Source organism: Mobula birostris, chromosome 20 (assembly GCF_030028105.1).
Source record: "Mobula birostris isolate sMobBir1 chromosome 20, sMobBir1.hap1, whole genome shotgun sequence".
In the NCBI taxonomy this organism is placed as follows: Eukaryota; Metazoa; Chordata; class Chondrichthyes; order Myliobatiformes; family Myliobatidae; genus Mobula; species Mobula birostris.
Window position 1 is genome coordinate 9,796,169 of NC_092389.1, and position 13,813 is coordinate 9,809,981.

A 13,813-nucleotide genomic window follows, 5' to 3' on the forward strand; every position below is an offset into this window, starting at 1 on the left:
GTGCCTTATTTGTTGTCCCTTTGCCCTGGTTATTCCTTTGTCTTAAACATAGAATGCCTTTGAATTTCCCTTAATGTTGATTGTTACCGATTATTATTTTTCTTTTTTTCTTTTTTCCATGACACCACCACCCCCCCTCCCCCCCCCCCCCAGCCAGCCTAATTTCTTAAGTGCTTCCTTACGCTCTTATGTTCTTGATGGGCCTACTCCTTCATTAGTTCCCTATATCTGTCATGTTCTTTATTCCCTCATTATCTACCCTCAATATCCATTATTTCCTATACTTGTTATCACTGGCTTTTACCCTTGGTGGAGCATATCAGCCTTGAATTTTTGTTATTTCTCCTTTAAACACTTCTCACTGTGCAAAATTTGCCTGCAAGTAGATGGTTGCAGTCCAACTTTGTCAAGTATTCCCTTGTGTTATCCTTTTCAATAACCTTTTTAAAATATACAGAGTCAAGTTCACTATCTCCAAAAGATTTCCACACTGTTTCTCCCTCCGTTTGACCTGCTGCATTCACCATGTAAGGCCCAGTGCTGTTGCTTCCCTCATTAGTCTATCAACATATGGCCAACAATTCTGCCCGGTCCAATATGGGTGAAGCTCTCCCCACCATTGAGCACATCTACACAAAACAAAGCAACATCTATCATCAGCAACCCCTACCACAAAGGCACCAAGGTCATGCTCTGCTCTCACTGCTGCCATCAGGAAGGAGGTACAGGAGCCTCAGGGCTCACATCACCAGGTTCAGGAACAGTTACTGCCCCTCAACCATCAGGCTCTTGAACCAGAGGGGATAACTCCACTCCACTTCACTCACCCAATCACTGAATTGATCCCATAATCTATGGACTCTTTCAAAGACTCTTCATCTCATTTTCTCAATGTTTATTGCATACTTATTTATTCTTTATTTCTTCTTGTATTTGCAGTTTGTTGCCTTTTGCACACTGGTTGTCTGCCCTTTTGGTATGGTCTTAGATTCTATTATGGTTATTGGATTTATTGAGTATGCCTGCAAGAAAATGAATATGGTGACATATTGAATGTGTACTTTGATAATAAATTTACTTTGAACTTTGAATTTGTCCCAGATTTTAATTGGCCCATTATTGCTCATGAATTCAGTCCTTCAAGCTGTGATGTTCAGATCCAAATCTTTTGCCTTTTTTCTTCCTTGTAAGGTGTTTCTTAAAACATTCCCTTTTACCAAGTTTCCACTGGATTTTTTAAAAATCCCAATACCACTTTGTTAATACGGTAGCAAGTTTTCTATGATGAGTTCTCTTAGAAACACCTGTAACATTTTTCTACATTAATGATACTTTGTGATTGGTTGGTAATGGTGTTTCTTTTACACTTTCTTTGACTTATTATATGATATAGTTCTGTCTAGTGTCCTATTTGAAACTGTCTTTTATCCATAAAGATCAGCCTCCAGCATTCCTGCCCCCCACCCCTTCACTAAGGACATTTGAACTTGGTTTTGTCTTGGAATAGCTACCACCTATATTTTTGTTTCATTATAGAGCATAGTTGTCTGCCGAACCAGTATGCATGTTCCAATGGGAAATGTATCAGCAGCATTTGGAAGTGCGATAATGATGACGACTGTGGTGACTATAGTGATGAAAAGAATTGCCGTAAGTCTCACCTGAATCTAGCAACAGTGAATAAGTATTATGTAATTATCTCTGTGCTATAATAACAAATTGTTGCCAAGGTTTAACTGGAATATTTGTTACAACTGTGGTACAGTGAAACCTCTCACCTGTTTAGCTTTGTAATGTTGCCCCTTTTACCTGACATTTCCTTTACAACGCTAAGCGTATTGTTTGTGAAACTCAACATGCTTACAGATTGTACAATTAAAACTTGAGTTTTTGATCTCTTAATGTAAGTATCCATATTTTTTGTCTTATGATGTACAAAGCGTAGGTTAGTAAGCACGAGCACTTTTACTTTCACAGCCACGGGTGCTTGTGATCCCAGCTCTCAGTTTAAGTGTCGATCTTCAGGGATGTGCATTCCAGCGGCGTACATGTGCGATCATGAAGATGACTGTGGGGATAGTAGTGATGAGGAGCAGTGCAGTAAGTGACATCAAATATTCATTTACTTTATGTGAATAATCTTCAGCAGTGATTCTGCCAAATTGCACCTTTTGTGCTTTTGTTATTCCTTGCTATATAAATCTAAAAGAGCATTTTTTAACTACCCAAAATTTGCAAAAATAATGGCAATCTCTCTTCCCCCCCCCCCTCCCCAACTTTTATTACTGACCTTAATAAAAAGATTAAAGTTGGGTGTGGGGTTCATTCTGAAAAATTGCTGTGAATATCATTGGCAAGGCCCAGTATTGCGATTGAATCTGTGCATGATGGGGTTGGAATTGCTGCATCGTTGAATTCATTCTATCATTCGACTCCAAGGGGAGACCAGTGTTGGAGCAAGGTCACGCAATCATGGCCAGGCAGTTGCAATCAACTTATGATTATGTATTTGTGGGCATGCATGTTGAAATCCCAAACTCATTGGCATTTGTGTGGGGAACGTTTTGGTATTTCCTTGCAAAATGGAGCCCATTTTTTTTTACCAAGCTCCATGATTTCAATCATGTTTCCTGTTTTAAATTTCTTGCACTTTTAACCCATCTCCAGTAGGAGGCATGCACTAGCTTCTGTCTGATCAACTGCATGAACTGAAATTGTTTCTTGTGTGGCCCATTCCTTTTTTTTTTCCTTTCCTGTGATTTCACATCTTCCACATCCTTGCTTGGGGGAACTGTGGCGTGAGTTTAGTTGTCGAGGTCACATTTTATGTTCTAATTCTCGTGTATCACATAACCAAAATTTTATCCTACTGCACTATAATTCAACCTGTTTTATGATAGAAGAAAAATCTGAATTAAAATAGTTGGAAGGATCAAGAATTTACCATCCCACACTAATTTCTATCAAAAACTTTCTTGCAAAATTAGTGTTAAATAATGTTAATTACTAGAGATTCTGGATCATTAGTTTTTATTTTGTTGGCTTTTGCATTATTCCACTGTTTTCTGCTCAAAAATTACAGCCAGCTAATAAGTCAACAATTTGGATTTGAAAGCACTTTAATCTGATGTAAAATATTAATATAACGGTAAATTATGTTGATGGCTTTCCATTAGGATTGTGAAATATTTGTTTTTTTTAAGTCTAATAATATTATCTAAATCCTTCTGTGTATGTAATTAACATTCCAGTTTATTTTTTCTCCTTAAATCACTTGCAGCATTGAACAGTTGTAAGAGCGATGAGTTTACTTGTGCCAATGGTTTTTGTATTCGGCATTCTTGGATGTGTGATGGGGACAATGACTGCCGAGATTGGTCAGATGAAGCAAACTGCACTGGTAAGTGATAGTTCATAACTTGCTTGAATTTATTTAAGATAATCTTTAGCAAAGTGATGTAATAATCACATAGCTCGATTTGGGAAATGTTTCAATTGAGTGGTAGTAAAAACAAGCAAAATTCTGTATTGCTTTTCAAAATGCCAGAGTTCATTTCCAATGTGTTGGTTATTCATTTGGTTAATTTTATGTATTTCAGAACAGCTAATGCTTCCAAAATAAATTTGGAGGCTCAAGACTCAGATCATAATACTTTTTGAAAGATAAATACAAGTCATTTATGGTTATTAAATTTGAGCAAGATTAGCTTTTTCATTATTTCATTGGCAAAAAGATGATACAGTTCCAGCTATGAGTGAGTTGTGAATTGGCTGGAATACAGGATAAGTACTTCATTGTCAATAGATAAGTTTTCCTTGAAGTAACAATGAGAACCAGAATTTAGGGTGATCATGGGATTCGTATGATGTCTTGGATGTTGAGGGATATTGAGGGTTGGGAGAAAGAAGCAAATGTGACAAATGTGGGGAGAAGCTCCCAAGAGTGTTGGGAAAATGTATGGAGATACTTAAAAAAAGAAATTAAGAAGGCTGAGGGATTATAGAAAATTGTCAGATAGGATTGCGAGAAAACTAAAGATATATTTTGAGAAAAAGAACAAACGGGAGAAGTAGGACCCATTGGGGATAATATGAGCAATCTGTGCATCGAGCCAGAAGGAATAGGTAAGGTTCAAAATCAATACTTTTCATCACTATTCACGAAGGAATCATGCTTTGTAATTGGAGAATTCAGTGAAGGGGCAGGTAAAAGTTGAGTGTAGATGTTCCATAAATAAGTACTCAATACATTATCAATACATTAGCTGATACCACGGCAGCTAAAGCTCCGGGGCTGGACGGGATTTATCTCTGGTTGTTAAGGGAAGTAAGGGAAGAAATTGCTGGGGCACGAGCTGAGATTTCTGTCTTTAAATACAAGTGAGGTACCAGGTGACAGGAGGACAGCAGGTTTGCCATTTTCGCAAAAGCAGGCAGGGAAAAGCCTGATAGCATAACATCAGTGACAGAAAAGGTACCGGAAAATTTTCTGAAGGACAGGATTAATTATCACTTAGAAAGGCAGGGACTAATCAGAGACAACCAACATGGATTTGTCAAGGGCATATCCTGCCTGGCCAATTTGAAAAGGTAATAAAGTGTATCATTGAAGCTGGGGCAGCAAATGAGATTTTAGTTGACCCTTGACAAGGTCCCAAATGGTTCAAAAATTTAGGACCAATGGGATCCAGGTTAAGTTTGCAAATGGGATCCGAAATTGGCTTGGCAATAGGAGACAGAGTTGTGGTGGAAGGTCACTTTTATGATTGAATGTTTGTGATTAGTTGTGTCCCACAAGGAGCAGTGCTGGGACCCTTGCTGTTTCTAACACGTCAATGCTTGAGGCATGAACAGCAAGATAGGATGACAGAGAGTGGTTGAAAGAGCAGTTGATAGTGTGAAAGGTAGTCAGACTACAGAGAGGTGTCAATGCATTGATGAAATTGGCTGGAAAATGGCAGATGGAGTTCAGTGCAGTCAAATGTACGGTGATGTATTTTGACGGTGCTAATAAGGCAAGGGTACATCATGAATGGCAGTGTCTTGGGGAGTATTGAGGAACAAAGCAACAACATTAGGAAGATTGAGATACTGATCTTCACAAGTCAGGACATCCCGTATAGAAGTGGGGGAGGTTATGTTTTAACTTTAAACCTTGGTCAGACCTCAACTGGAGTACTGTACGCAGTTCTGGTCATTGTACTGTAGGAAGGATATGATGGTACTGGAGATGATGTAGAGGAGATTTACCAGGCTGTTGCCTAGGATGAAGCAATTCAGTTATGTGGAGAGATTGAAGAAGCTCCGTCTTATTTTCTCTGAAGCAAAGGAGGTTAGAGGAGATGTGATTGAGGTAAATAAGATTTGAGGGGTAGAGCTGGGATAAGGCTACTTTTTCCTTATATCAAAGTAAATAAAACTAGAAGCTATAGATTCAGGATAGGGGGGGAAATGTTATTTTAGAGGGGTTATTTTCACCCAGAGCAAGTAACTAGAATGCAGTGCAGGAGAATGTGGTTGAAGTTGGGTTGCTGATAGCATTTAAGAAATGTTTAGATGAGCACCCAAATCACCTGTGAACCAAATGCAGGGTTAAATGTAGAAGGGTACCCAGTGATTGGCCCAACTCATCCAAGTCTATGACCTGTTTTATAATCTGGGGTTCATTTGACTGCTTTGAGAAAATTGTGCAAGTTATTGAAAATTGGGAGATATTTCATCTAAACCAGGGGGTTCCTAACTTTTTACTGTTGAGCAAGGGGTCCGTGGACTGTAGGTTGGGAACCCCTGATCTAACAAGTTTTGATAGAGAAGATGATGCTTGATAAAACTTGGCATTTACATTTTCAATCTAACATTTTCAAAAACAGCAAATTTAATTTATGAAGCACTCTCAAATGAAAGCTATCAAATGGATCAGTTATAAGGCATGAACATTTTATTGGTCCTGCTGAAGAGTCTCTTCCCGAAATGTCAACTGTACTGTTTCCCATAGAATGCTGTGTGGCCTGCTAAGTTCCTCCAGCATTTTGTGTGTGTTGCTTGGATTTCCAGCATCTGCAGATTTTAGAAACGCAAACATGAGGAAATCTGCAGAGGCTGGAATTTCAAGCAACACACACAAAAGTTGCTGGTGAACGCAGCAGGCCTGGTCGCATTTCTAAGAAGAGGTACAGTCAATGTTTCGGGCCGAGACCCTTCGTCAGGACTAACTGAAAGAAGAGCTAGTAAGAGATTTGAAAGTGGGGGGGGGGAGATCCGAAATGATAGAAGACAGGAGAGGGAGGGATGGAGCCAAGAGCTGGACAGTTGATTGGCAAAAGGGATATGAGAGGATCATGGGACGGGAGGCCTAGGGAGAAAGAAAGGGAGAGGGAAGCCCAGAGGATGGGCAAGGAGGATAGTGAGAGGGACAGAGGGAGAAAAAGGAGAGAGAGAAAAAGGGGAAAATATATATATCATACGTACACGGATGGGGTACGAGGGGGACATGGGGCATGAGCGGAAGTTAGAGAAGTCAATGTTCATGCCATCAGGTTGAAGGCTACCCAGATGGAATATAAGGTGTTTTTACTCCAACCTGAGTGTGGCTTCATCTTTACAGTAGAGGAGGCCGTGGGTAGACATTTCAGAATGGGAATGGGACGTGGAATTAAAATGTGTGGCCACCGGGTGATCCTGCCTACTCTGGCAGACAGCGTAGGTGTTCAGTGAAACGATCTCCCAGTCTGCTTCGGGTCTCACCAATATAAAGAAGGGAGCACCGGACGCAGTATGTCACACCAGCCAACTCTCAGGTGAAGTGTTGCCTCACCTGGAAGGATTGTCTGGGGCCCTGAATGGTGGTGAGGGAGGAAGTATAAGGGCATGTGTAGCACTTGTTCCACTTACAAGGATAAGTGCCGGGAGGGAGATCGGTGGGGAGGGATGGGGGACGACGACGAATGGACAAGGGAGTCACGTAGGGAGCGATCCCTGTGGAAAGTTGGGGGGGGTGGGGGAGGGAGAGATGTGCTTAGTGGTGGGATCCCATTGGAGGTGGTGGAAGTTACGGAGAATCACATGTTGGACCTGGAGGCTGGTGGGGTGGTAGGAGAGGACCAGAGGAACCCTATTCCTAGTGGAGCGGCGGGAGGATGGGGTGAGAGCAGATGTGTGTGAAATGGGAGAGATGCGTTTGAGAGCAGAGTTGATGGTGGAGGAAGCCCCTTTCTTTAAAAAAGGAGGACATCTCCTTCATCCTGGAATGAAAAGCCTCATCCTGAGAGCAGATGCGGCGGAGATGGAGGGATTGCGAGAAGAGGATGGCATTTTCGCAAGAGACAGGATGAGAAGAGGGATAGTCCAGATAGCTGTGAAAGTCCGTAGGCTTATAGTTGACATCAGTAGATAAGCTGTCTCCGGAGATAGAGACAGAAAGATCTAGAAAGGGGAGGGAGGTGTCGGAAATGGACCAGGTAAACTTAAGGGCAGGGTGAAAGTTGGAGGCAAAGTTAATGAAGTCAACGAGCTCCCCATCCATTTTTTATTTATTATTTTATATATATATGTGTGTGTGTGTGTGTGTGTGTGTGTATATATACTTTCTCTGTCTCCTTTCTCTCCTTCTGTCCCTCTCACTATACTCCTTGCCCATTTTCTGGGCTTCCCTCCCCCTTTCTTTCTCCCTAAGCCTTCCATCCCATGATCCTCTCATACCTCTTTTGCCAATCACCTGTCCAGCTCTTGGCTCTATCCCTCCCCCTCCTGTCTTCTCCTATCATTTTGGATCTCCCCCTCCCTCTCCTACTTTCAAATCTCTTACTAGCTCTTCCTTCAGTTAGTCCTGACGAAGGGTCTCGGCCTGAAACGTCGACTGTACCTCTTCCTAGAGATGCTGCCTGGCCTGCTGCGTTCATCTGCAGATTTTGTCTTGTTTGTGGTTTTATTGGAACCTCTGCCTTTTACTTTAGGATAATCAAATTTGTCCAAAATACATCTTTTCTGTGGTGTGGTGTGCTGCAGAGTGTAAATGCATAGTTATCTCGAAATGTGTGTAATTATATTGCTTATTTTCTGAAACAATCATTAACACAAACATTTTCTTTAGCAAATAAACACACCTGTGATGCTAGCGACTTTACTTGCAAAAATGGTAACTGCATCCAGCTTGGTTGGCTGTGTGATGGAGATGATGACTGCTTTGATGGGACAGATGAAGGAGATGATATCTGTGGTAAGAATCCTGTGTATAAGCCACTTTCGTCTTTTTTGTTTATTGGCAATCTGCATGTAAATAAGGTGAATAATTTGCATCAAAAGTTGAGACCAGGTTATGGTCTTTTACTGTTGAGGTAAATCATGCAGTCAAAAACAAAAGGCTATTTCTGTCTTTGAGACAGTATCAAAATCTCAAATACCTGTGCATTTTGTACAAATGTATTTGTGAATAGAGGCGGAAAAGCAAGTGAACAGGAGAAAAACACGCAAATGTTTAAAGATGGCACAAACATAGAACCTTAACCTGAGCTTTCTTTTTAAAAACTAAATTGTAGTACAACATAAAGAAATTAAATAATTTTGAGCATTTCCAGCTACTTGTTTCTAATTTATACAAATAACCCAGTTGCATATGCAGTTGATTTTATTGGCCATGAAATTTGTGGAGCTGGGTTTTAGTTAGTTACGAGTCATAGTCATACTTTATTGATCCTGAGGGAAATTGGTTTTCGTTACAGTTGCACCATAAATAATTAGTAGTAAAACCATAAATAATTACAAATGTTTGTAAATAGTAATATGTAAATTATGCCAGGAAATAAGTCCAGGACCAGCCTATTGGCTCAGGGTGTCTGACCCTCCAAGGGAGGAGTTGTGAAGTTTGATGGCCACAGGCAGGAATGACTTCCTATGACGCTCAGTGTTGCATCTCGGTGGAGTGAGTCTCTGGCTGAGTGTACTCCTGTGCCCAACCAGTACATTATGTAGTGGATGGGAGACATTGACCAAGATGGTATGCAACTTGGACAGCATCCTCTTTTCAGACACCACCGTCAGAGAGTCCAGTTCCATCCCCATAACATCACTGGCCTTACGAATGAGTTTGTTGATTCTGTTGGTGTCTGCTACCCTCAGCCTGCTGCCCCAGCACACAACAGCAAACATGATAGTACTGGCCACCACAGACTCATAGAACATCCTCAGCATCGTCCGGCAGATGTTAAAGGACCTCAATCTCCTCAGGAAATAGAGACGGCACTGACCCTTCTTGTAGACAGCCTTAGTGTTCTTTGACCAGTCCAGTTTATTGTCAATTCGTATCCCCAGGTATTTGTAATCCTCCACCATGTCCACACTGACCCCCTGGATGGAAACAGGGGTCACCGGTGCCTTAGCTCTCCTCAGGTCTACCACCAGCTCTTTAGTCTTTTTCACATTAAGCTGCAGGTAATTCTGCTCACACCATGTGACAAAGTTTCCTACCGTAGCCCTGTACTCAGCCTCATCTCCCTTGCTGATGCATCCAACTATGGCAGAGTCATCTGAAAACTTCTGCAGATGACAAGACTCTGTGCAGTAGTTGAAGTCCGAGGTGTAAATGGTGAAGAGAAAAGGAGACAAGACAGTCCCCTGTGGAGCCCTAGTACTGCTGATCACTCCATCTATAATGTTTATAATTGTCTATAAGTATGTCTATAAAATGTTTATAAGTATATAATGATTAAATCGTTTGAGTCATTCTAATGATATGTGACTTAAGTTTTAAGGTTCAGTTCATTTAGCCAACTACTTTGCATCTCTGTTCAATGTTAGAATTGGAATAGATGACAAAGTTAATTAACATCTGTATGTATCCAGTAAAGATTTGAGTTCTTGATAATCTATGTTTTTCCTTTTTCAGTTTGGCCAATGCATTATTAGTTTTTGGTGCGTTAATAAAATCAAGTCAGTTAACTGGATAGGTCTACGTAATTCCTGAACGGTGTGGGCTGTTTAGTACATGTATTAGAAGTCGAGCATGCTGTTTTATTTCCAATACATTTGCTTTTCCTCCAATCATGTTTTCGTGCAGTTAAGGCTGGTTGTAAAGGATTTAAATGCGACAATGGTACATGTATTGGAATGACAGAACGTTGCAATGGCGTGCCAGACTGTTTGGACGAATCAGATGAGCAAAACTGCAGTGAGTGCTTCTGCATTTTTTTTTTTAACTTTCAACCATGTACTGTATATTTTCAACACATTTAAAAAGTGGCTAGATGGACACTTGGATTCTTTGGCATGGACTGAGTGCTGGATGATGGAATAAATACAGAAGGATGGTTGCTGATTGGTGTGGATAATTCCCTGTTCCATTGCTGTACAATTCTGTGATTCTTTAATTAGACAAGCATAATTCAGTTTGCTCTGTAATGTAATAGTCTGGAAGAGCACTACCTAACATTATATAGTATCAATACTGTCACATTTAAGACATCATTGTGTATGAACATTTTTGTTGGGTTAAAGATAAAATTGTTTGATTATTCTTGCACAAGTAGAAACAATTCAAAAATCTGTTCAAAGTGGTATCTTTCTTTATTATTATAGTTAGTAATTAACAGGTATTTTTTGACCAAGGGAATTTCATGCCCTACTAGGGTATGTATGTGGAATTTTATTGACATTTTATATAATTAAGTTCTTGATTTACTTCTCGACATATTGTTTCTATATTCTAACCTCTGGTTACTGCTTTGTTTTTCCGCCCTTCCATTCAATTTAACTCGTTATATATAAATGCTTGACTTAAAATTCATAGAATGTATATTTGTTGTTCCAACCAAAAGATTTGTAATTCCCACTTCCCCAGACATAAGTAGTAAGATATTGCTGCAAATGGCTTGAAATGACTTTCATCTGCATAAGCTGTAGAAATAAAAGTTGCTGTTGTATTTAAATATTAAACCTGAATATTACCACAGTTAATTTTTTTATCAACTTCATCAGGCCCATTGTGCTCCCCGTACTTTGAATTCGCCTGTAAGGATGGACACCAGTGCTTGCAGAAAATGATGATCTGTGATGGAATCCGACAATGTGACGATGGTTCAGATGAGGATGCAGATTATGCTCATTGTAGTATGTTTTCTTCATTATTTTCATAGCTTGTTAAAGCCATTTAAAGCAAAATCTGTAGAAACTGACTTGATAATAGGATTTGTGTTCTACCACATGGTCAAATTGGGTCACATTTTTGGGAGAAAAGAAGTTGGTCTTCCTGCCCGCATATGACTGTTCCACATGTTGGCCTTGTTTCCAGGTAGCAATTGATTATTGTAACTTTGGATAACACTGTGTTTAAGACTGAGCATTAACTATCCTAACAGGGTTAATCGAATAACTAGCAGAAGCAAGAACCATAACAAAATGACTAACTATTTTTGCTCTGTTGTTATCCAGTGGCAGGCACTTCAATCAATTCTTAACCTAGCTTGCAGTCTTAGCTGAGATTAGCATTAAGCAGAAATCAGATAGAATATTCTTAATTTATTAGGCTTTAAACCAGTCAATACTTCTGCTCACTGAGGAAAAAGAAACCAGATCGTAACCGTTGTCACATTTTGGCCTGTGAAATTTTCTTCGCCCTTTATATACTGTATTAATTGAGGAAAAAAATGTCTCCCATAGAGAGATGCATCCAAACAAACTGAATCTGCAAGTTAATGAACCGGGTCAGGTCACAGATCTCTCAGTGGGTGAGCATCTGGGGGGCAGTGACCACCGCTCCCTGGCCTTTAACATTATCATGGAAAAGTATAGAATCAGAGAGGACAGGAAAGTTTTTAATTGGGGAAGGCAAGTCATGAGGCTGTAAGGCTAGAACTTGCGGATGTGAATTGGGATGATGTTTTTGCAGGGAAATGTACTATGGACATGTGGTCGATGTTTAGAGATCTCTTGCAGGATGTTCGGGATAAATTTGTCCTGGTGAGGAAGATAAAGAATGGTAGGGTGAAGGAACCATGGGTGACAAGTGAGGTGGAAAATCTAGTCAGGTGGAAGAAAGCGGCATATGTGAGGCTTAGGAAGCAAGGATCAGATGGGTCTATTGAGGAATATAGGGAAGCAAGAAAGGAGCTTAAGAAGGGGCTGAGAAGAGCAAGAAGGGGACATGAGAAGGCCTTGGCGAGTGGGTAAAGGAAAACCCCGAGGCATTCTTCAATTATGTGAAGAACAAAAGGTTGACAGGAGTGAAGATAGGATCGATTAGAGATAAAGGTGGGAAGATGTGCCTGGAGGCTGTGGAAGTGAGCGAGGTCCTCAATGAATACTTCTCTCTGGTATTCACCAATGAGAGGGAACTTGATGACGATGAGGACAATATGAGTGAGGTTGATGTTCTGGAACATGTTGATATTAAGGGAGAAGAGGTGTTGGAGTTGTTAAAAAACATTAGGACAGAAAAGTCCCCGGGGCCTGATGGAATATTCCCTAGGCTGCTCCACGAGGCGAGGGAAGAGATTGCTGAGCCTCTGGCTAGGCTCTTTATGTCCTCGTTGTCCACGGGAACTGTACAAGAGGATTGGAGGGAGGCAAATGTTGTCCCCTTGTTCAAAAAAGGTAGTAGGGATAGTCCGGGTAATTATAGACCAGTGAGCCTTGCGTCTGTGATGGGAAAGCTGTTGGAAAAGATTCTTAGAGATAGGATCTATGGGCATTTAGAGAATCACGGTCTGATCAGGGACGGTCAGCATGGCTTTGTGAAGGGCAGATCATGTCCAACAAGTCTGATAGAGTTCTTTGAGGAGGTGACCAGGCATATAGATGAGAGTAGTGCAGTGGATGTGATCTACATAGATCTTAGTAAGACATTTGACAAGGTTCCACACGGTAGGCTTATTCAGAAAGTCAGAAGGCATGGGACCCAGGGAAGTTTGGCCAGGTGGATTCAGAATTGGCTTGCCTGCAGAAGGCAGAGGGTCGTGGTGGAGGGAGTACATTCGGATTGGAGGGTTGTGACTAGTGGTGTCCTACAAGGATCTGTTCTGGGACCTCTACTTTTCGTGATTTTTATTAACGACCTGGATGTTGGGGTAGAAGGGTGGGTTGGCAAGTTTGCAGACGACACAAAGGTTGGTGATGTTGTGGATAGTGTAGGGGATTGTCGAAGATTGCAGAGAGACATTGATAGGATGCAGAAGTGGGCTGAGAAGTGGCAGATGGAGTTCAACCCAGAGAAGTGTGAGGTGGTACACTTTGGAAGGACAAACTCCAAGGCAGAGTACAAAGTAAATGGCAGGATACTTGGTAGTGTGGAGGGGCAGAGGGATCTCAGGGTACATGTCCACAGATCCCTGAAAGTTGCCTCACAGGTGGATAGGGTAGTTAAGAAAGCTTATGGAGTGTTAGCTTTCATAAGTCGAGGGATAGAGTTTAAGAGTCGCGATGTAATGATACATCTCTATAAAACTCTGGTTAGGCCACACTTGGAGTACTGTGTCCAGTTCTGGTTGCCTCACTATAGGAAGGATGTGGAAGCATTGGAAAGGGTACAGAGGAGACTTACCAGGATGCTGCCTGGTTTAGAGAGTATGGATTATGATCAGAGATTAAGGGAGCTAGGGCTTTACTCTTTGGAGAGAAGGAGGATGAGAGGAGACATGATAGAGGTGTACAAGATAATAAGAGGAAGAGATAGTGTGGATAGCCAGCGCCTCTTCCCCAGGGCACCACTGCTCAATACAAGAGAACATGGCTTTAAGGTAAGGGGTGGGAAGTTCAAGGGGGATATTAGAGGAAGGTTTTTTCACTCAGTGAGTGGTTGGTGCGTGGAATGCACTGCCTGAGTCAG

At 41.1% G+C, this 13,813-nt stretch overlaps 1 protein-coding gene across 2 annotated transcripts in view; it reads left to right on the forward strand.

The window, feature by feature from the left end:
* The window catches only part of sorl1 (sortilin-related receptor, L(DLR class) A repeats containing), a 244,381-nt gene that overhangs the window by 146,961 nt on the left and 83,607 nt on the right, over positions 1 to 13,813 (forward strand). For both annotated transcript variants that reach the window (XM_072238121.1, XM_072238122.1), the window contains exons 23-28: positions 1,537 to 1,650; positions 1,978 to 2,100; positions 3,281 to 3,400; positions 8,090 to 8,215; positions 10,052 to 10,162; positions 10,969 to 11,100. In XM_072238121.1, coding sequence (XP_072094222.1) covers positions 1,537 to 1,650; positions 1,978 to 2,100; positions 3,281 to 3,400; positions 8,090 to 8,215; positions 10,052 to 10,162; positions 10,969 to 11,100 — 726 coding nt within the window. The remainder of the gene's footprint in view (positions 1 to 1,536; positions 1,651 to 1,977; positions 2,101 to 3,280; positions 3,401 to 8,089; positions 8,216 to 10,051; positions 10,163 to 10,968; positions 11,101 to 13,813) is intronic.